Raw genomic sequence first — 24,273 nt, forward strand, 5'->3', positions numbered from 1 at the left:
GAATTAGAACCATGAAACTACTCTTGATTCATACCATCATGCGGGGAACACCATGGGTTGCATGTACTCGCGAGTAGTATCACTAAATTGGTACGAAATAGGTTTGTGATTAGTTGCAATAAAAAGCTTGGCCTGGTGGATTCCAGTACCCGTGCGTTGTACCCATGTGAGCAACACCGCGAGTCTGGGCGTAGCCTGTGAGTTGTACCACTATATGAGCGACACTGTGGGTCAGCGTTGCCTGTGATTGGTACCCACTATGTGAGGAACACCACGGGAATACCGGCGCCCGTGACTAGTACACCTAGGTGAGGAACCTTACCGGTTTGCGTTGGCTATAAGTGGCGCCATTGTGTGAGAAACACCATAGGTTTGCGTTCCCTGTACGAATTGCAATACTTGTGAGTAGTACCATCTTGTGTGGACCACCGTGAGTCTTCGCTACTTTTGATCAGTACCCCAAAATGACAAATACAATGGTTCTACTTTACTCGCGACATGTACCATTCTGTGGGGCCTTAGACGTGAATTTAGCACCCCTTCAGACATCAAGCATCATTGTGCTTTAAAAACGGTCCCTTGATCAGTAATACTCTAATTAACTAACCTTCTTTTTGAGTCTGATCCACTGTTTTTGATTGTTTGTTTGTTTTTTGTAGGGTTCATGTCCATCCATTCATTCTTCATGAAATTTTTTATTTTATTTTGGTCAGTGGATGAATTTGAAATTTTTGTTATTTCATTTCGTACCATTAGGGGCCGATGACGTCAATGTTAGGCCCCTTTAAACAACAAGCATCATCATCATCATCAACCATATTTATTTGGTGAGGTACCTGTGGCTGTGTGACTACAGTGTGAGTCTGCGGATATCACTTATTTCTAGTCCGGATTTGTCCGAGATCTCTTGTGGATAACCGGTAGGGAATCTTATCAGGTCTCTGCTCCCACATTTCCAAATTGACTGCTTAATTGTGGTGCTTTACCGAACCTTTTATTTAATTGAGTAGCCCATTGTTGATGTATATGTTTGAAAATTCGGTGAAGTTGTGAGGAATATGATTTAAGATTGGGTGACACTTCTGTTTTTCTTTCTGCCATTTTCTGTCCTGTTCCACCATGGTGTTAATGATTGTGTTATTATGAGTTTGATCCTAGTATTACTCTTGGCTTGTTGTTGCTAGTAGCTCGTTGCTGATGACCAACTATATGCGCACCCACTATCTGAAAGATCTTGAAGTCTCCAACTGCAGCTAATGTATTCATCTTGTCTTGCGTAATTATTTACAGTAACCCATGGATTTTGATCTTTATCTTATATCCAGTTTCTTGGTGTTTCTCTTATTTGTGAGGATAACTATGCCTGATCCGGTTTCTTGTTTTGCCGGGTTATGCATGGAGAGTATATGTAGCGTTAAAACTGATTAATTGCAAAATTTATTTCTAGATTTTGGACGGGCATTTAAGAGTTTAAAAATTTTATTTATTGGCTGATTAGTGGGTCTACTCCGCTGATTTAAAAAAAAACGGAGAGGAGGTAGTAATTTTAATTAACTTGTATTTCTGTGTAATGTGTTATTGCTTCGCAACATGTTCTCCCCTGGTCATGTTTGGTTGTTTTGAAATTATTATGTGTGGATTGGTGTTCTCTTAGTATTTCTATTCTGCGAACTATTCGGCATCTGTGGGTAGGTGCATGTCTGGAGTTTTATGTCTTACATGGTAGCTTCCTGGTTTCAGTTTGTTGGTGGTGCCGTTATTATGTGGCATTCTGATAGGGTTGGTTATATGTATAGAAAACTAATTTGAGGAGATGACTATCTTTGGTTTTCTAGTTTATCGTTTTCCTTATATGTTGTGTATAAAATTTCTGCCCATATATCTAATTTAGGCATGATATATTTATGGTAATGTATTTCTTGTATCTGGTTATGGGTTATTTAAGTAATTATTGTATTGTATGGTAATCCGGTTCTTCCTCACTTTCTCTAATAGTTTTATCCAATGCCATACCGTAGTCTTAAGTCATGTTAATCTAGTTTGAGTTTATGTTAAGTATTCTCCTGTTGGACTTTGTAATCTTATTTTGTGCTCACCAAGTTTGTTTTCTTCTATTTGTTCCTTCCCCTTCTGGGCGTTTTTCCTTATTTTTAAGTTGTTGTTGCCATCTTGGCAAAAATGAAGTGGAAACCAAATGAAGGCATTTCTTATCTAACGCAAGTCCGATAAATAATACTAATTTATCTAACATGTAGTAGTCTAGGTATGTGATCATGTGCAGTTAAGACCAAAAAGGTCTAAAGTTATACCAGTGAATATTTAAGAAGTTGTTCTAATTGTGTGCGTGTACCACAAGGTAACGTAATTTTTGAGAAGTTGATGGGTATGAACTTGAGGGACTTGTTTATTGGAATTAAAACTTAGCAAGTGATCTGGAGGATGAGTGTCACCTTTTATTGATCTGGAACATTAATAAATTTTATTATTATTATTTCATCTTCCTCGTCTGGAAATTCTGTGTGCTTTTAAGGATTTCCTCTGCCATACGTAAGTAAGCATATGAGGCTGGAACTACTTCTCTACTACAGCAAGCTGGTGCAATGTAAGTGTTTTTACTACGCACCTTTTACTGATTCCCTGTGGTGAACTGAATATTTCAAAACGTGAAGTGCGCACCGGGACATAATGAAGCTTTGCGTCATCTAAATTCCGTATTTTAGTCTCGTGGTTCCTGAACATTTTTTCCGGTTAAAAAAAAATGTATGTCAACTAGCTTTGTTCACTAGGGACTTGCGTCTACTGTAAATTAATGTTAATTCTTATTCTTGGAAATTGTAAATTCAATACTTAATGTTTGGTTGTGGCCTTCTAGGCCTGATAGGTAGTGGTTAACGCAAGGTTTTGGCAAGGTTACAATCCAAGCGAGTTGCTACAAGGGTGTGGGGTTTACGTTCGTATTCTATTTCCATTTTTACTTCATTTCTGACTTCTTAATTAAATTTTATTATTTTCTTGCTTAGTATTTACGTGCTATTTCTGCGTCCTGTTTTTCTTTTGTCTCTTAATAAGTATTTGCTTATTGTTGATTGGCGGCCTGTGATTGCCCCTTTCCCTTAACTGACCTAGCGTGTGTTCGTTGCCATAGTGATGCTAATTTTGTTGTTGGTGATGCTGATTGTTGATGGATGTTGATGGAAATGAATTGATGTTCCTGTTATAAAATTAGTATTGCGGGTGGTTTAACCTGTTTTTCTTTAATTATATTTGGCATTTTTCTCTCCCTGTTGGCATGTCTTCCTACCCCATGTCGCGGACCTGATTATTATTATTATTATTATTGTTTTGGGGTAAACTTTCTTGAAACTTGATCGTGATATTACACCCTTCCTTGTAGGAACTGCTTCGGATGTACTCCAAATAACATTTTTGATTAAAAAAGAAAAAAGAAAAGACTATTAAGTGAACACTGTTTCTAAATTGTACAACGTATATGATGGTGATATGAAACTTGGAGTAAAATCTATCGGTATTTATGGGATATCTAAAGGTGGAAGAAGTGTTTCAGTATGGCGTATAATCTTAATTAATTAATTCAATTTATTTCTAATGAAACGGTCGACCGTAGGTTTAAAAAAATAAAATAAAATTTGAGAACTATGTTTTTGGGTTTATTTCCAGCGAGGATTACTTTAATTAAAGTGTAAGCTTCTTATGGTCTATCATTAAATCTCTCTTTGTTTCCAAGTAAGAGGTTGTGTTTTTTTTGAAAAGGGGTAAACATTTTAAGATGACCAGGTCTCCATTTTATCCACCCCTCTTGTGTCACCGGTTTATTAAATGGTGAGTACTGGTTCTTTTTTTATTTGATATTTGTTTGGACTCGCACGTTTTCACAACTCTGATCTGTACCTTTTGTGTATGGTCAGAGCATTTTGCTGTCGCTTGGGGTAATTGTGTAATTAATTGCGCTAAGTGGTACACCTCAAAATCTATATAGTGGAAAGCGGTAGAAAACTCTACATTGTTCGTATATTAGATTTATTCTACTATAATTTGGTATAATTGAAGGGTTATGGAAACTTACTGTAAGGTTCTGATTTGGAGTCAGTGAGTTCAAGAGAGAGTATGTTATAGTGTGTGAGTCAGTGTTGTTGATATCTGTACTTGACTTCAGGATACTCTGCTATTAAGTGTTGTACTGTCACTTCCTAGTGTGTATAATTGTGTGTTGTGACTTACAGTGACAATAAAGTAATTTACACAAGGAAGTGAACGTGTTCTCGTGTGATATTTATTTCTGTCAAATAAAATCGCATTTGAGAATGATAGTAGCAGAATACTCACAGCCACGCATGTCCACTTGCTCGGTCAGAGTAAGAACAGCTTTTAAAAATGTACTGCATCACAAGGTAATCCAAGAAGGGTGGGAGTAGTAGAATACTCACAGCCAAGCACGGCCACTTGCTCGGTCAGAGTAAGAACACTTTTCAAAATGTACTGCATCACAAAGTAATCTAAGAACTTCTCCGTGAAGGTTGGAGTAGTAGAATACATCCACAGTATCCTCTCTCTGACGTAGAAGGCATCTAAAATGGGTGCCCTTGGTAGTATTGGGAACATTGGGTCTGTAGCGGTCACTCACTCACTCACTCACTTATGTCAGGTACATCACTTCATTTTTCCTCCCATGGTCAACTCTTGTTCTAATGAGGTCTACAAAGATCTAAGATTCTTTCTTTTTCAAGCCCTTCAACTGAGTTAAATTGTCCTAATTTTTGAAATCTTTTGTCATATCCTCTTGCCAGATTATTTTTAACTTGACACCAAATAAATTCTGTGGGTTTGTTGGCAGTACTAGCGTGGCAACCTTACTAACACATAACCTCATACAGAGCTAATCATCGAGCTCATATTTCTTTTCCCTTTTGAAGGGGAATGACTATCTGGAAAACTATACTGGTGAAAGGTGATGTTGCTGATGTATGAATGAGGTCACATGAACACACGACTAAGAGGTCTCTTCATTGCACAAGCTGTGATTGTGACATGCACACAGATTTTTGAAGCTACAACTAGTGTCATGTGTATCCCAGCAGACTATCTGGAGGCAATGGAAAGAAGGTGGACTACGGTCACTTTGTCCTCTGCCGCTGATACCGACCCATCATGAAGCATATCTCTTGTGGTTCTGAGAGCGGTGGCATTGGCAGCAGGATTGTCATGCTTCACTCTAGGTTGCAGTGATGGACAAATGGGTATGTAGCATCTTACGGTAGATCTTGACAGATCAATTCTGCACATATTATGGAATGACTTAGGGCCCTACAACTGGAATTATGGGTGTCCATTAGTTATGACTCCAGAACCTCTCTATATTTATGAAGAGTTTGCCGAGAACCCTAGGGGGTACTGACACTCTGCATGTGTGGGTCTACCTGCAAAGACCTTCGCCAAACTCTGTGTCCAGTTGGAGAAGATGTCACCGTACATCATAAAGTGACTGTTTGTTACTGTGCGAGGACTGCTATGATGTGGTTGTGTACATCTTTCCTCCCAGTGTTTGCAGGTTACTACCCATTTACAATCTATTTTTGTCCTCCACAGATGTGCGTTGTACAGGGTGGTTCTCTATCTCTGTCCTGTTATGAAATTTGAAACATGAATGATAACATGTAGAAATTTTACACCTATGCTTCATAAATTTGTTATTATGTTTGAAATTTGAAGTGGAGTTATCTCAAAAGCAAGAAAAATGCATTTTTGTTATTTTGTTACCTTGTAAATGATATGATACACTCATTAGTTTTAATTATTTACAGTATGATCGATGGCGCTATTAAGCTGGCATCTGAAATTGCATCTAAAAGTCCTGTTGCAACACAAGTTACCAAGAGGAGCATAGTTTTTTCCAGGGACCATACAGTGCAAGAAGGTCTTGATCACATTGTAAGTAAAAGTCTCTTAAAACAGATTATTGGAATTATATCTTGCTTCAAGGGGCTGAAGAATGAAATATTTTAATCGAAGGATTTCCTAACAGCAGCAGACTACAGACAATATACCAAACTGGGTAAGGAAATAATCAAAGCCTAGAGCTACACACCATATTCACAACTAGTTTTTATTTTCCACCTTGTCGATACATTAGTTGCTTAAGGCAACTTATTGGTTAAAAGTGGTACATGTTTCGTATATTTTTAACATCTTCAGCCTCACAACACTGTTTAGATGAAAAATTCATATATTGACAAAGTATCAGTGCTTTGAGAGAAAGTGTCCTTAAAAATAGCATAAGATGAAGTGACAACATTAAAAACAAAATACTCAGGACACTTTCTCTCAAAGAATTGATGAGCGGTTCAACCGCTTTCAATTGTAATAAGAATTTATATATTTTCTCATGATAATTTTTTTAAAAATGTTGTCATGGTTCATGTTTTGTGGGTTACTGTAGTCACGTCCTAGTTTGTGAACCATGGGCAACGGCTGAGTGGCCTAGTAAGTGGTCCAGAGAGTTGGGATACCAGTTGCTATGGAATGGGAGTGGGCATCTCGGACATATTCTGAGTCCTGGCCCTCCTTGTGCTCCGGCGGCTAGGACTATACAATCTACCGGTGGTCCATAACCCGTTAGAGGAGAGATCCTCACTTGGACTATGTGCAAGTAGGGTAGCATCCTGCTTCATGAATCGACCGAGCTCAGAATATTTTTGTTTGCTAGGGGCTTTACGTCGCACTGACACAGATAGGTCTTATGGCGACGATGGGATAGGAAAGGCCTAGGAGTTGGAAGGAAGCGGCCGTGGCCTTAATTAAGGTACATCCCCAGCATTTGCCTGGTGTGAAAATGGGAAACCACGGAAAACCATCTTCAGGGCTGCCGATAGTGGGATTCGAATCTACTATCTCCCGGATGCAAGCTCACAGCCGGGCGCCTCTACGCGCGCGGCCAACTCGCCCGGTTCAGAACATTTTAAGCAAGCCTCGGACCTATGGGAGTAACGGAGTCCCACTCCCATGTGACAGGCAAGGGACTCCTTGGAAACAACTTGGCGAACAAAATGGAATTCGATGGGGAGCTATCAATATTAATGGGGCTTATGGAAGAAAGAAAGTAGAACTGGCTGAGTCAGCAAAGAGGACACATCTGGATGTGCTAGGAGTTAGTGATATTCGGGTAAGGGGAGATAACGAGGAAGAGATAGGAGATTATAAAGTGTACTTGACGGGTGTTAGAAAGGGAAGGGCAGAGTCTGGGGTAGGGCTATTTATCAGGAATACCATTGCACGGAACATAGTTTCTGTTAGGCACGTAAACGAGCGAATGATGTGGGTAGATTTGTCAGTTGGAGGAATTAGGACTAGACTTGTGTCCGTGTATTCACCATGTGAGGGTGCAGATGAGGATGAAGTGGACAAGTTTTATGAAGCATTGAGTGACATCGTGGTCAGGGTCAACAGCAAGGATAGAATAGTGCTAATGGGCGATTTCAATGCGAGAGTTGGGAATAGAATTGAAGGATACGAAAGGGTGATTGGTAAATGTGGGGAAGATATGGAAGCTAATGGGAATGGGAAGCGTTTGCTGGACTTCTGTACTAGTATGGGTTTAGCTGTTACGAATACATTCTTCAAGCATAAGGCTATTCACTGCTTCGCATGGGAGGCTAGGGGTACCAGATCCATAGTAGACTATATCTTAACAGACTTCGAATTCAGGAAATCTGTTAGGAATGTACGAGTTTTCTGCGGATTTTTCGATGATACAGACCACTATCTGATCTGTAGTGAACTAAGTATCTCTAGGCCTAGGGTAGAGAAAGTGAAATCTGTCTGCAAACGAATAAGGGTAGAAAATCTCCAGGACGAGGAAATTAGAAGTACATGGATATGATTAGTGAGAAGTTTCGAACAGTAGACAGTAAGCAGGTTCAGGGTATAGAAAGTGAATGGGTGGCATACAGGGATGCTGTAGTAGAAACAGCAAGGGAATGCCTAGGAACAATTGTGTGTAAAGATGGGAAAAGGCAAACATCTTGGTGGAATTATGAAGTGAGAGCAGCTTTTAAACGTTTAAAGAAGGCTTATCAGAAATGGCTCCAAACAAGGGCCGAGGCAGACAGGGAGTTGTATGTAGATGAAAGAAACAGAGTGAAACAAATAGTTGTTGAATCCAAAAAGAAGTCATGGGAAGATTTTGGGAACGACCTGGAAAGGCTAGGTCAAGCAGCAGGGAAACCTTTCTGGACAGTAATAAAGAATCTTAGGAAGGGAGGGAAAAAGGAAATGAACAGGGTTTTGAGTAATTCAGGTGAACTCATAATAGATCTCAAGGAATCACTGGAGAGGTGGAGGGAATATTTTGAACATCTTCTCAATGTCAAAGGAAATCATCCTGGTGGTGTTGTGAACAGCCAAGCTCATGGGGAGGAGGAAAATTATGTTGGTGAAATTATGCTTGAGGAAGTGGAAAGGATGGTAAATAAACTCCATTTTCATAAGGCAGCAGGAATAGATGAAATTAGACCTGAAATGGTGAAGTATAGTGGGAAGGCAGGGATGAAATGGCTTCATAGAGTAGTAAAATTAGCATGGAGTGTTGGTAAAGTACCTTCAGATTGGGCAAAAGCAGTAATTGCACCTATCTATAAGCAAGGGAACAGGAAGGATTGCAACAACTATCGAGGTATCTCACTGATTAGTATACCAGGCAAAGTATTCACTGGCATCTTGGAAGGGAGGGTGCGATCAGTCGTTGAGAGGAAGCTGGATGAAAACCAGTGTGGTTTCAGACCAGAGAGAGGCTGTCAGGATCAGATTTTCAGTATGCGCCAGGTAATTGAAAAATGCTACGAGAGGAATAGGCAGTTGTGTTTATGTTTCGTAGATCTAGAGAAAGCATATGTTAGGGTACCGAGGGAAAAGATGTTCGCCATACTGGGGGACTATGGAATTAAAGGCAGATTATTAAAAGCGATCAAAGTCATTTATGTTGACAATTGGGCTTCAGTGAGAATTGATGGTAGAATGAGTTCTTGGTTCAGGCTACTTACAGGGGTTAGACAAGGCTGTAATCTTTCACCTTTGCTGTTTGTAGTTTACATGGATCATGTGCTGAAAGGTATAAAATGGCAGGGAGGGATTCAGTTAGGTGGAAATGTAGTAAGCAGTCTGGCCTATGCTGACGACTTGGTCTTAATGGCAGATTGTGCCGAAAGCCTACAGTCTAATATTGTGGAACTTGAAAATAGGTGCAATGAGTATGGTATGAAAATTAGTCTCTTGAAGACTAAATTGATGTCAGTAGGTAAGAAATTCAACAGAATTGAATGTCAGATTGGTAATACAAAGCTAGAACAGGTCGATAATTTCAAGTATTTAGGTTGTGTGTTCTCCCAGGATGGTAATATAGTAGGTGAGATTGAATCAAGGTGTCGTAAAGCTAATGCAGTGAGCTCGCAGCTGCGATCAACAGTATTCTGTAAGAAGGAAGTCAGCTCCCAGACGAAACTATCTTTACATCGGTGTGTTTTCTGACCAAATTTGCTTTACGGGAGCGAAAGCTGGGTGGACTCAGGATATCTTATTCATAAGTTAGAAGTAACAGACATGGAAGTAGCAAGAATGATTGCTGGTACAAACAGGTGGGAAGAATGGCAGGATGGTACTTGGAATGAGGAGATAAAGGCTAATTTAGGAATGAACTCGATGGATGAAGCTGTACGCATAAACCGGCTTCGGTGGTGGGGTCATGTGAGGCGAATAGAGGAGGATAGGTTACCTAGGAGAATAATGGACTCTGCTATGGAGGGTAAGAGAAGTAGAGGTAGACCAAGACGACGATGGTTAGACTCGGTTTCTAACGATTTAAAGATAAGAGGTATAGAACTAAATGAGGCCACAACACTAGTTGCAAATCGAGGATTGTGGCGACGTTTAGTAAATTCACAGAGGCTTGCAGACTGAACGCTGAAAGACATAACAGTCTATAATGATAACGTATGTAATGTATGTATGTCATTTAATCTTCTTATGCTATTTTAAAGGACACTTTCTCTCAAAGCATTGATACTTTGTCAATATATGAATTTTTCATCTGAACAGTGTTATGTGGCTGAGGATACGAATATACGAGACATTTTCGACTTTTAACCAATGAGTTGCCTTAAGGAACTAATATATCGACAAGGTGGAAAATAAAAAGTACTTAGTTGTGAATCTGTTAAAGTGCAATACGGACGATGAAGCTGATTTTATGTAAGCTACACACCATGGCGACGGCAAGAGCTTCACCCCGGTGGAGCTGGACCGGTCGACACCACCACTGAGAGTGTGTGAGACGGGAGGGTTGGTCCGCGCAGCGTCTTTGTGTCTGCTGGCGCCGGTTCGCCGCCCTTGCTCCGCGACCAAGCTCGAAAGTGTGTGCTGTGTGTGCAGCGACCGAACATTTTGTGCGACACGCACAAACCAAACACGACCTCAGAGCAGGCGAGACTACCCGCTGAATTTAAGCATATTATTAAGCGGAGGAAAAGAAACTAACAAGGATTCCCTTAGTAGCGGCGAGCGAACAGGGAAGAGCCCAGCACCGAATCTCGCAGGTTCACCCTGCCGAGAAATGTGGTGTTTGGGAGGGTCCACTTATCCCGGGAACCTGCGGCGAGTTCAAGTCCTTCTTGAATGGGGCCACGCTCCGCAGAGGGTGCCAGGCCCGTAGAGACCGCTGCGGCTTCCGGGAGGATCTCTCCTTAGAGTCGGGTTGCTTGAGAGTGCAGCCCTAAGTGGGTGGTAAACTCCATCTAAGGCTAAATATGACCACGAGACCGATAGCGAACAAGTACCGTGAGGGAAAGTTGAAAAGAACTTTGAAGAGAGAGTTCAAGAGTACGTGAAACCGTTCGGGGGTAAACGTGAGAAACCCGAAAATACCTCAACCGGGGAGATTCAAGCCTTATCCGCGCCTCTTCCCCTGCTTTGGCCAGATGGGTCCGTCCCCCTGCACGGAGCAATCCGGCGTCAGGGTGGTAACGGGTTTCTACTCGGCCGGGTAGTGGTGGGGAGGTCGGTGGGCCGCACTTCTCCCCTCGTTGGACGTCGCGACCCGTTGGGTGTCGGTCTAAGGCCTGGGTGTGTAGCCTGTTCGTCCACGTTGCAAGGCGTGTTCGTCGGACAGACCCCCGGTGTTCCGGCCGACGGCTCGACGGTATGTGTGCGCGGAGTTGAGATGTTATGGGCTCAACTTGGATAACACTAACTTTCTTTTTAAATGTGTACAGTGCATAAATGTTGGCTGCCTAACCGATGTGACAGAGGCATGCTCAGGTCACCCAGGAGGAAATGGGTTTGAATCCCCACCAGGCAGTTGAAATATTTAGAAATGAGATTTGCGCTTCTGGAAATGTGCACGTCCTTGTGTTTCACTCAGCCACATCAAAAAATGAGTACCAGATTAAATTCTGGGTGCAGAAGGGGGCAAGCACTTGATCCCACGTAGTGCTGAGGTTACGGAGACCTGTATGGAGTATTCTTAATGCAGATTCATGTTTCTATCGGATTCTTGTCACTTATTTCCTTCTGCAATTTTTCCTACAATATATCATCGAGTACCAATATTTGCTGCTGTTTCAACATTACAGATCCACATAGTGCTGAACAAGAGGTAGGAAGACGAAAAAGTAGTGAAAATTATCAGAAAATCTGTTTTGGTACTCGTGAGATCAAAGCTTTAAATAATTCTTCTGTATATGATTATTCTAAGTTCATTGAATAGAGTAATGGAAGGAAGAGGAAAGTGGGGAATTAAAATATTAATATCACTTCCAGCAGTAAAATCATGCAAAGGGAAAATTATGTAACAAATGGAAAGAATATAAAAAAACGTGAAACACATCATGAGTTAATCAAATACGTGTTCTTACAAAGTAACCACAAATATTTTATAATTAAATGAATTATGAATATTTTGGCAGCTGCTTTTTGCAGATTTTATGTAATTTGTTAAGAAGGAAGCCATTTTTTTTCATTGTCAACTCAGTTAATATAACCTTAAAATTTTTCATTGAATCGTGAAGTAGAACACTATAAAAAACCTGTAAAAGAACTAATTGACATGTTTTGTTCTACAAGAACATCCTCAGTTTCTATCAAATCACATGTGTGTATATATACAATATTAGTTACGTTGCATAAACTGGCCAATGGATTGTGAATGTGTGATGTTATGAATAAGGGTGACAAATTATATGAATGTTGAAGCCTGTTATTGACACTTTAGCAGTGACATCACAGATGTGCAGCACTTATTAAACACACTGAATTCCTTACACAATCAAATTCACAATGGAACCAGAAACACAAGAAATTCAATTTCTTAGACATCACAATCACTAGACATAACAACACCCTGTCATACAAAATACAGAAACTCACTCGGAATTCACACACAATAGACAACAAATCCAACCACCCGAACATGCAGAAATTAGCAAGACTAAATGCAGTGATACACAGAGCAATGTCCATACTAATGAGCACAACAGATTTCAAGAACAAACAAAATACAGACAGTAAAGCAAGTGGCAAAAGAAAACAGCAGCTCACCTGATACAGTAGATCAGCAGTAGCGGGAAAAACGCAAGAAAACAAATACATGTACGGTAGTCCTCACTTTTGTGACCAAGAATCCGTGCAACATAGCTAACATTTTCAAACAAACATTTACAAGCAACCCAAACAAAAAAAGACCTTTTCTCTAAACTGGGAGTTTATGAATCAAACTGTAATGCCACATATGTAGACCAAATAAAATGCCATTTCCACACCAGGTACAAAGAACACAAAAATGCTGTTTGATACAATCAGCATTCATAAATACAGATTGTAAACAAAAAGCGAACCAAACCAACCTCACTGAGCACAAAAACATTCCCCCTCTTGGCAGTACTAAATGTTTCACACTGTTTTTATCCCACTGGAGATTAGTCTCGAATATAGGTTAGGTTATACCCGTCTGATTGTAGGCAGTGGCCTGCCATACAGGACCGTGTTGTCATTCTATCATTAAAAATAAAGCAATATGAAGTACTCAGTAATTCATTATTGTACATTTAATTCTTCCAAAAATTATTAACTTATCATGCATTCAATGTAAAGACAGTAGACTGTAGCCACATATCTTTCTGTCCTACCTACCCTACAGACAGGTTTGTGTTAACAAGCTACCATTGAGACCAATGACTTGAAATCAGTCCAGCGACGGACACTGGAGATAATAAATGTGTGAAATGACAGCTGTATTTAAGTCAAGTACCGGTACAGAAAACTTTCTCAAATCTGTTAGAGTGTTAATAACGGATTTCAGCATTTGTATAATTTGTCACACTTATTCATAATATCACACATTCACAGTCATTGACAAGTTTGTGCAATGGAAACAATATTGTACATATTTACACATGTTTAAGAGTGATTTGATAGAATCTTAGGATGTTCTTGTACTGTAGAATGAAATGTGTTCTTTTACAGGTATATTATAGTGCCCTAAGTGTTATAGTTCATGATTCGACAGACTAGAAAACTTAAAGGCTATGTTTTTATGTCAGATCTAATGCTGGTTGTGTCAAGATTAACTCATTAGACTGTATGTAGAATTACTTTTTACAAGGTTTTGGTAATTTAAAAAATCTTGACAACAATAAAAGTTATGTAAATAAAAATGCATGTTAATGTATCTTCTATTGCATTGGTTTCTTCAAACAGATCCAGATCCATTTGTATCTTCATAAAAATGTAAACAGCCAATCGGTTGGCTTTAAAGGAGTTTTTGAGGAGTGTGAAAACAGTTACTGTATCTACATTTAAAGGTAGGAAAGAATGGTAAGGACCCATTATATTAAAATAAGGAAATAAAGAGATTAAGAAAGAAATACAGTTTGGAATGGTGGCAGGAGTAAGGAGGGATGAACTTACTAGGAAATTGAATTTAGCAAATAAGTCAGCTAAGGGTAGCATGATGGCAAACATAATTGGCAGCCGTATGAATTTTAGGAAACTATGGAAGGATATGTATAGATACTTTAAGGCAGACTGTACTCAATACTCTCCTGCTGACTTGCTAGGCCTAACGCATAAACAGATTTTCTTTCAGGGTTTACTCCCTTTAAACATCAGCAAGACTAAGACGGTGGTGATGGAACTGTATGGGGAAGGAGCAGAACCAATAGTCATGTTAAATGAAGCCCAACTGGACAGCGTTTCAGTTTTCAAATGCTTGGGTAGCGTTATATCAAATGACAACCTAGCAAAACATGAGGTGATCAATCGAATCAATAAGGCAACACAATTTTACCACCAGGTAAGACACCTGCTTTGGGATGAGCAAATACCCATGAAAACAAAAATGACATTGTACAAGTCCTATTATACACCAATTCTTACATACAGTCTCAAAATCACAACACTGACCAATAGAGATAATTCCAAACTTCAGGCAGCTGAAATGAAATTCCTACGCACTATGATCCAGAAAACCAGGAAAGACAAGATTAGGAATGAGAAAATTAGAGAAGAAGTAGGAATAGATGATTCTCTCCTCAATAAGATTCAGATTTTAAGACTGAAGTGGTTTGGTCACATGAAGAGGATGCCAGTAAACGGAACTGCAAGGAAGGAATTTGACAGAAAAGTAGAAGGAAGACGACCCGTGGGAAGGCCACGAAGGAAATGGATATATTTAGTTAAGAACGATGTACTGCTGAAACTTCATGATTGGGACAAGTTGGTGGAGGAAGAATGGTACAAGGACAGGATGAGATGGAGGAGGCTCATATACCACACCCGGAAAACTAAAGGTGGTTTAGGATGATGATAATGACTTTAAGGCAGAAACAGGTTCCAGGAAGGATGTTCAGGGGATCATTAATGAACAAGTCGAGTGTATATGTGAGGACTTGCAGAAGGCAGAAGTATTCAGTCAGCAGTATGTAAAGTTAGCTGGGTATAAAGATAATGTTCAGGTAGAGGAGGCAACTAATTCTGGCAAAAGCTAGAAAAGCAGCTGGGATTGATAAGATTTATTTGATTACTGTTTTCATGAAGGAGCTATACCAGTTTACAAGGGAAAGGGTGATGAACATAAAATGGATAATTACAGGCCAGTTGTGTTGTTTGTAAGCTCTGGGAAAGCATTCTTTCTGATTGTATTAGACATGTTTGCAAAATTACTTATTGGTTTGGTAGAAGGCAGTTCAGGTTTAGGAAATTTTATTCCAGTGCTATTACTATTGGCTTATCCAGGGCTTTTGATAGGGTAGATCAGTGGCGACGTGTGACTCGTTACTGGGAGTTCAACAGAAGGAAGAATTCTTGTGCCGCTGCCCCCACCGCAAGTCCCTTCACTTTCATCACTTACGAAACATAAACAGGGAAAACAAACCATCCTATTAGTAATTTTGCACCCACAGATCCACTTGGTTCTTTTGCATATATCCATTCTGAATTTACACATGGTTTCTTTACATTTAGTCTGCTTCGTTATATCAAAATCAAGCAGTGGGCAGCTGACATTCTTAATCTGAAGTTTATGCTCAAAAGAGAGAGAAGAAAATTTTGTCTTCCTAAGTATCTGGACACTGTTCATACTCATTTTGAAGCTCTGTACCTTTTCTGGACACAAAGATTGTGGTCGCAACTACAATGAACAAAAACACACACACGGACAAATATTGTAACTTCTTTATGTCCTCAAAGTTCAGTTTCTGTATGGCACAACAGTACACTGACACTCTTGCATGGCGTACAATAATATATCGAATTATGATAAATACTGTAAAGTTTTATAAACACTAGTATCACATTTGAAAAACAGGACGAAACTTTAGGGATATGTATCGCACTTTTGACAATGTTGGTAGGTTAATTTTATGAACTCGTGTGAGATAGGCAATTAGTATTTTCATTGGTATTATTATCTCCCCACTATTATTTGCCTCAATGATTCTTAAGTTAATTTTCTGTCCAAAAAGTAATTACTCCAAAGAAGGCAAATGAATAGATGTTCAGTAAGTATTGATATATTTGGAACGGAATATCAATCAGAATTTGGCAATTTAATGTGACTTTTGGTAGTACTGATCCTTTCCAACACTACTGTTAACTATGTGTACTATTATCTGCTGCTATAGTTAAATTCCTGTAAGGGCAACAGATGGCAGGCATGTACTAGTTTTCTAACGCCATCAAGGCGACTTGCATTTATAAAGACAGGAGAGAGAGAGTGGCACATTGTGCATGCGTAAAGCACAGATATCCATTTCTGCGATATCCTGGTCTTGTCTTCATGTTGGCCGGCATCTCCCTGCACCTCACCATGCCCTTCGCGATGGTACAGACGGAGATGCGGCCTTGCATAGGGGTGCATTTCGGACGAGTATCCAGCCAGGACTTTGCACGGCTCGGTTGAATTGAAAGTCAGTACTAGTATATAACGGATAGATGGACTTCGAGATTGACAAGGGATTTGTGAAAATTGAGTACAGTAGTTATGTACAATTTTATATAAACTGGACGTTCATTGCTCTGTGGCGCTATAGAAGGGGACTAGTGAAAAAAGTGAGGGCTATTGGACTATACAAAAGAGTGGTTGAATGGGTGGCTAAATTTCTGAAACATAGAACTCGGAGAATTAGAGTTGATTAAGAGGGTGTTCCCACAGGGAAGCAATAAAGAACTGGATGATGTTCTAAGCGAGACCTTGACGGTGTTGTGAGATGAAAGTCAGGTTGTAGGTTTCACCAAGAGGAAAAGTCATCTCAGTTGGTGGGGTGACAGTACCTCCTGGAGAGGGCCCCAATTAGAGTATGGTTCCAGTGAGGAGCAATACCAGCTGTATTTGATAGAAGAACTGGAAAAGATACAAAAAAAAAAATGTCGCAAACTTTGGGCTGATAGGACATGGGAGTAGAGTGATGAGCTGCTCGGCTAAGTGGTATGTTCTGAGCTGTCAGTGAACAGATGGTGTGGAATGATGACAGTAGATGAATGAGCTTCAGTCAAGTTTTTAAAAGTAGAACAGAAGATCAAATTGAAATTCAAGAGGAGAAATTGAGGCAAATATTCATTTATAGGATAGGGAACCAGGGATTGGAATAATTTTTCCTCAAAGATGTTTAATAAATTTCCAAGTTCTTTGAAACCATTTAAGAAAAGGCTAGGTAAGCAATTGCTTGGGACAGCCCCAAATGCAGACCATGATGATTGATTGAGAATTGTACTTTTATAAAGCCACACATTTTGACTTATTCTGTTCCCCTCATTTTTGCTGTCTCTGTGGATCAATGGTAGTATGTTGGCCCCCAGATCCCAAACCAGCCAGATGTAGTCAGATTTCTGAAGGCCGGAGAAAAGTCCATGCGACACTTCATGTCGTCTGATCTCTGGTGACATATTTGGTGTTCATCCAACAAAATTCAGTAAAACTCAGCCATAGATGCCCAAGAGAGATTCAGATTTACTCTGCCATCTAGTAGACCTAAACTTCGAAATTGACAAGCAGATGGTGTCAAATTGAAAAAGTAGTTGAGGCCATTCTCTTGTTGTTGTTGTTATTATTATTATTATTATTATTATTATTATTATTATTATTATTATTATTCATAACATTTTACATGTTTTGGCAATGTTGTAATCCAGCAATTCTTGGTTGATGCTTGTGGTGATTATATAACTGGGCAGTGGAAGTGGTGGAATGAGGAACATAAATAAAGCGAAGGATAACAGCTATGTACAAAAATTGTGTTAGTAGTGTGGAGACAAGTATAGGAAAAAGAAAATGGTTTAAAGTTGAAACTGGTCTCTGACAGGGAAGTGTACTATCCCCCATACTATTCATCATAGTTATGGATGAAATTCATAAGAACATTAAACAGAGATTGGGAAGACAGGCAACAACAGCCATGTTGTTTGCAGATGATATGGGGTGAGGATGAAACGGAAGTGAAAAAACAAGTACAGATGGAGATGCGGCCTTGCATAGGGGTGCATTTCGGACGAGTATCCAGCCAGGACTTTGCACGGCTCGGTTGAATTGAAAGTCAGTACTAGTATATAACGGATAGATGGACTTCGAGATTGACAAGGGATTTGTGAAAATTGAGTACAGTAGTTATGTACAACTTTATATAAACTGGAGGTTCATTGCTCTGTGGCGCTATAGAAGGGGACTAGTGAAAAAAGTAGATTTATGGAATCAAGGGATAGAAAAATTTGGGATGAAAGTAAGCACAGAGAAAAGTAAAACAAGAGTGGTGACAAGGGGAAGAAAGGAAGGAAGAAGAAAGGAAAAACTGAGTGGTAAAATTCTGGAAGTGGTTAAAAGTTTCATGTACTTGGGAAGTGTGATCACAGAAGATGGAAAGATAACCGAGGAAATTGGGAAAATAATACAACAAGCAAACAGCTTCTACCAGAGTGTAAGGGGTATTTTGTAGAACCAAGATGTCCCGAAGAAAAGTAAGAAAGTATTATATTCAACCTATTACGAACTCCTACTAACCTATGCAGCTGGATCGTCGACTACAACAAAACAAGAGGAGAGCAGAATACAGGTAGCAGAGATGAAATTCCTTAGAGGTATCTAGGGAAAAACAGGATAGAATTAGAAATGAAGAGATAAGGAAAAGGACAGGAATCATGAAACTTCAAGACAGGCTAGAAACAACAAAGCTAAAGTGGTATGGGCATATGATGAGAATGGAAGAAGAGAGAGTGCAAAAAAAAAAAAAAAAGAAAGAAAAAAGCTTTTTAAGAGAAGTTAACAGGAAAGAGACCACAAGGAAGACCCTGAAAGAGGTGGCCAGATTCAGTGTGGGAGTACATAGAAAAGAGGGGAGGAAAACCAGAAGATGTACTTAAAAAATGAGCAGAGTGGTGGAGAGACAGGCAGCGATGGAGGTTCTTGATTTACAACCTGACCTGGGAAGCTGGAAATGGGAAATGAAGGTGATGACGATATATAAGTGTTGAAGAATATGTATATGTAGGCCAGATAGAGTTGTTAATGTATTGAATTAGTACATGTTCTGCCATCAGTGATGTGTCGTAATACAGTGCTATTCGCTACCAAATTTCTTCTGATTTTTCTTTCGAAAGTGTAAAATATAACTGACTTTTATTGAACTATTCTGATTGAGGATGATGTAATTAATACATACACAATTATATTGACAACAAATGACAACGCTTCACTAATTAGTGGCTATTTGCAGAAGTCATGTCCTCGCAATGGTTCCGCGGCTGCCAGTCATTACTTGAAATGGGCAATTGTACTGTAATCTTGATTGATATGTTTCAAGTTGCAATTTGCACAGACCATCACCACTTCACACAGCAGCTCCATGCATTCTAATTCAGACACACCAACTTTGGCTGACCCAATGCACAATGACAGACAAGACCATTAACTGGCACAATCAAATGACGTGACTGCACTGAAATACTGAAATACTGCCCTAACTGGAGATCAGTAGTGGTCGGTCAGTTCATGTACATGTTCCACTTGAAACGACGCTTAAATAGATTATCATTTATCACTAAAATAACTACGAATATAGTATCACGAAAGCCATTCACGTAAACGTAATGTGCCATTATCACATGATGCCTATCAGCAATAACCACAATTTGAGCAGCGAGAGTGCTGGTGCATAGAATTGAACCCAGCAGGATACGTCCAACATGGCGCCAGAATAACTTGACACGGCAATGTATATATACATTGCAAAGGGAAAATCTTGAGAATGAGAAATGGACTTTTATAGTATTTTAAGGAGTTAATAGGGAACATGCATAATTTTCAAAAATATTTTTTTGAAAAGCACACCAATGAAATAGTACGTAAACGCATTACATTGTGGTAAGTTGCCTTGTTTTCTACTATTAAAAAAATATTTAAAAGTGCCTTTCTGCAAGGCGAGTGAAACGGCCTCTGACGTAAGCGGCGCGCTGTGACGTCATGATCCAGTACCCCATGCAGCTCTACCAGCTATTGTGCATCAGCCGTTACTAAAAGCCGATTGTTTATTATTCGTGATCGCGAATAACTTCAAAATGACAGAAGAAAGGTTCAAAACAGCACAGTCAGACAATCTACCATGTGTAGATGTCATCATTCTTGAAAAATGTGACTTTTGTGGCCGCAGAAATTCGCGGATAAAAAGCAAGTTTGTAAGTGGCATCTTATATATACGTGCAATGTACTGTAACTCATAGTATTAGGATAATAACGAACCTGGATAGAAATCACATCACTTTCAACATTTCCTTCTAGACTGATTCTCATTTTAAAGAATAGCATTGCATTTTCGGGCTTTCAGCATTAGTAAAGTAAGAAATCGGATTTCAGCACTAACATAAACATATAGGTAGCATTATAGTACTATTCCGCCTCTGTGGTGCAGTGGTTAATGTGATTAGCTGCCACCCCCGGAGGCTCGGTTTCGATTCCCGGCTCTGCTACGAAAGTTGAAAACAAATAGTACGAGGGCTGGAACGGGCTCTACTCAGCCTCGGGAAGTCAAATGAGTACAGGGGTTTCGAATCCCACCTCAGCCATCCTTGAAGTGATTTTTCGTATTTTCCCACTTCTCCTCCAGACACCTAAGGCCACGGCCGTTTCCTTCCCTCTTTCTTGTCTATCCCTTTCGATCTTCCCATCCTCCAACAAGGCCCCTGTTGAGCATAGCAGGTGAGACCGCCTGGGCGAGGTAATGACCCTCCTCACCAGTTGTATCATCATACCGGCAGTGGCCTTATTTAAGGTACAGCTCCAGCATTTGCCTGGTGTGAAAATGGGAAACCACGGAAAACCATCTTCAGGGCTGCCGACAGTGGGGTTCGAACCCACTATCTCTCGGATGCGAGCTCACAGCTGCGCGCTCCTAACCGCACGGCCAACTCGTCCGGTATTTTTACCCTTCGGTTTATTGACTTGGCTTGTATAACTTCAAACTTTGACTAAGTTGGATAATATTTTAAACACCAGCATCACTATTTTCACCTGTGTGCAATTATGTTACTTATTTCATTAATATTATGATAATTATTATAATTGAGCATTGTTAACTTATAAGACCCCAACAGACAAGCATTCGTTTTGTGTAGAGACATACATTTGTTAAATTCACGTTTTATTTTATGATGTACACGCCCATTTTTGTTATATTATAGAGTATTTAGCTATAACCTAAATTTCTTTACAAATGTAAGCTCTTCAATAAAGACATAAATAACTGTCGCATGCCAAGATAAATTGGTATAATTAGAGCTGTCAATATGGTTCATAACCCCTTTGATTTATTACCTTGACAAGGATCACCCAAAACATAGGTTAGGTTTGGAGAATACTTTAATAATCAGCATTAATTAATGCACTGTTTATTACTTTCATATTTCAAGATGTAATTGAAGCATTTAATTAAAGCATCATACATTAAATTTTAAAGTTTTACCACTAGAACAGCTGACATGGAAAAGTGATTGAAAATTCAAACAAATTCAACTTATAAAATGATCCTCAAAAAAACTGTAGACTTTTCCGATATATCACCAGCATTTCTCCGGCTCGCCAAAATACTTTCCTCCCTATTTTTAGCGTCTTTGGAACATTCATAAACAATTTGTTTGGGATGGTATGCGATGTGCTATTGCACATCGGAACTATATACCATTTTTAAGTTTCCTGCCTCACTGTCTGCGCAGGATTCATTTTAAGTCTAAAATATACCACTCAGATTATTATCTAATGTATAGACCTTGAATTTAACTATACCAGACACTAACATAAAGTAGAAATACGCGAAGTGTAACCTGTTTCCCACAGCACACTGTGTGTTATTTCGTCTGCTAATTCAGTCAACCTGTACGATGACGTCAGACCAATGAGATCGCGTACTTGCGTGACGTAACATTTTCGTACTTTAATTTCGATTTTTATCATGTTTGGAGTTATTATTTGTACATTCTGATCACATTTTTGAATTCTGCATGAAATTTTTAATCAGATTAGCATATTTTTAATTAAAACCCCGGATCATGCATGTTCCCTATTATGTGTAATGTTAGTTATTTAGCATTAATTCATAAGTTGTGTGTGTTGTAATTAGTTAATTTTAATAGATGAAGCCAAAGAAGACATGTAAATGAACAATACATAACGGTAAAGTATCGAAGTTACGAAAATACAATGGTGGCGGCACGTGTGCTGACATTATCGAAGCTGTACTCTTTGAACATGTAGCAGTAAACACATTGAATCAAAGATTCCTTTCTACTTTACTGTTATGTTGAAAAATAGAAAATCAGATGATTATTGTATTTGTTAAAAATGATAAAAGTTTTCGAGACAATTATGTTTAGATTGACTGCAAGCAGAAGGATTGATATTAACTCATTGCAGACCGTGGACGGCGTAAGACGTTCAAGCTTGCTCCTATGCTGCGGGCCGTGGACGGCGTAAGACGTTTAATGTTTCGCGCGAAGCAATGCTGTTTATATTCGTCATCCATGCATTCTTACACCTTAGTCTGCGTTACTGGTTGTAGCAGGAAGTTGGTTGACCTTGTTGAGATAACTCTCGCGTTGAGTGGGCTCATGTTTATCTCAGCAGTTTTAGCTGGAAAATCTCATAACTTCCTCGCGCGTCAATTCGGTACTTGAGATTCCAATGCAGTGCGTGTCGTCCTTACCGAGTGTAGTATAATGGCTTTTAATACAAAGTTTCTTACGGAAGATTAAATAGATATTGTTCACAATGATTATTCTGGTGATGAACTTATTCCTGAAATAGACTCTGTAACTTTTTGATGATACTAATAAATAAAATCATGAATAAAAATATATAAATAAAATTACTCAATAACTTAATAAAATTAAAAAGCATAATTAACCGAAATGTCCGTAGTATGGGCGCCAGAGTTCACCAGAATGGATCCCTCGAATTTAGATAAGAGCATGATAAACTGTATATCCCAGGGCGTGTACATAATGCTGCGTACTGGTACATCTGCTGCAGGCCTTACCTAACCTCCTGAAAACGACTAATTAGGTAGGAACTGCACCTAGGTTCATCAATAACACTGATTCTAAAATAGCTAACTATATTCTGAACAAATTCCGTGCATGAGCACCTCATCAACATACAACATTATACATATAATACACACATAAAATATTGCTGGAAGACTCCATATTTACAACAACAACAAAAGAATGAAAATCGTGGGAAAACGAAAGCGAGAACTAAGCTACCATTTGTAGATGGTCCGATGAACAATGTACATGTATGAAGATAAATACCCTTCACTGTCTCTATATCAATTCGACTTACCGATTCTCATAATCGGCAGTTATCACATCACACAGATACTGTACCTTGTACTACTGTGTTCACATATTTTAACACTTGTTGTAAAGATATATACACACGTCTGTCGATCCTCAACATAAATTTATGGAAAGTCTGAGATAGCTTTCACCAACATATAATGCTAGGCCGCCACAAGTGCTACCGTACTTAATGCGCAAGCACTCTCCACAATCAGCCACTTTCCACGAACATAACAAGACTACGCTCCACGAACGTTTGAAGTCCAGTCCATTGCAGCCGTGTCACTCCAGTACCGTGTATTAGCACCACTTCCTTCCCGTACAGTGTCAGTTGTCGTTCCTTCATACAGTGTTACTGCTTGTAGTTATCTTCCTTCTCGTTCCTTTACAATCACCTTTACAATGTCCCTTACCATGTTTCTTTACAATGTTCCAAGTTGCCGCCGTATGATCAACCTTTATAGACATAAACATCCCCCTCCTCTCAGATGATATGTCTGGATTGGTGCTTGCCAGCCAATCATGAGTGATCTCTAGTCAAGACCAAGCCCTGAACTACTACTTCCTCCCAAGACAATAACAAACTCTGGGGTTTGCCTCGGATGAGTCAACGAACTTTCCTAATACAGCAACAAGCTCATCTCATCAAGCTGGGATATATACATGACTCATGAATTTCCCGACACAAGTACATCACAACAAACACTGGGGTAGCCATATGACTCTTTCAAATTGCCAGAGTTATTAAAGCAATGTTTTCCCACTCGTGCAAAACAAATTACTCATACCTACATATGTGGATATCTTCCAGCTTACCAATATAAATGGCAAAATATACAAATGAAATACTGATGATAATAATAATAATAATAATAATAATAATAATAATAATAA

The 24,273-nt window shown here is 39.3% G+C and overlaps 1 protein-coding gene across 3 annotated transcripts in view; it reads left to right on the top strand.

Annotated features, from left to right (window-relative positions):
* The window catches only part of LOC136877654 (delta(3,5)-Delta(2,4)-dienoyl-CoA isomerase, mitochondrial), a 276,941-nt gene that overhangs the window by 241,826 nt on the left and 10,842 nt on the right, over positions 1-24,273 (top strand). For all 3 annotated transcript variants that reach the window (XM_067151865.2, XM_067151866.2, XM_067151867.2), the window contains exon 7: positions 5,820-5,946. In XM_067151865.2, the coding sequence (XP_067007966.2) occupies positions 5,820-5,946 (127 nt within the window). The remainder of the gene's footprint in view (positions 1-5,819; positions 5,947-24,273) is intronic.

Source organism: Anabrus simplex, chromosome 7 (genome assembly GCF_040414725.1).
Source record: "Anabrus simplex isolate iqAnaSimp1 chromosome 7, ASM4041472v1, whole genome shotgun sequence".
Lineage (NCBI taxonomy): Eukaryota > Metazoa > Arthropoda > Insecta > Orthoptera > Tettigoniidae > Anabrus > Anabrus simplex.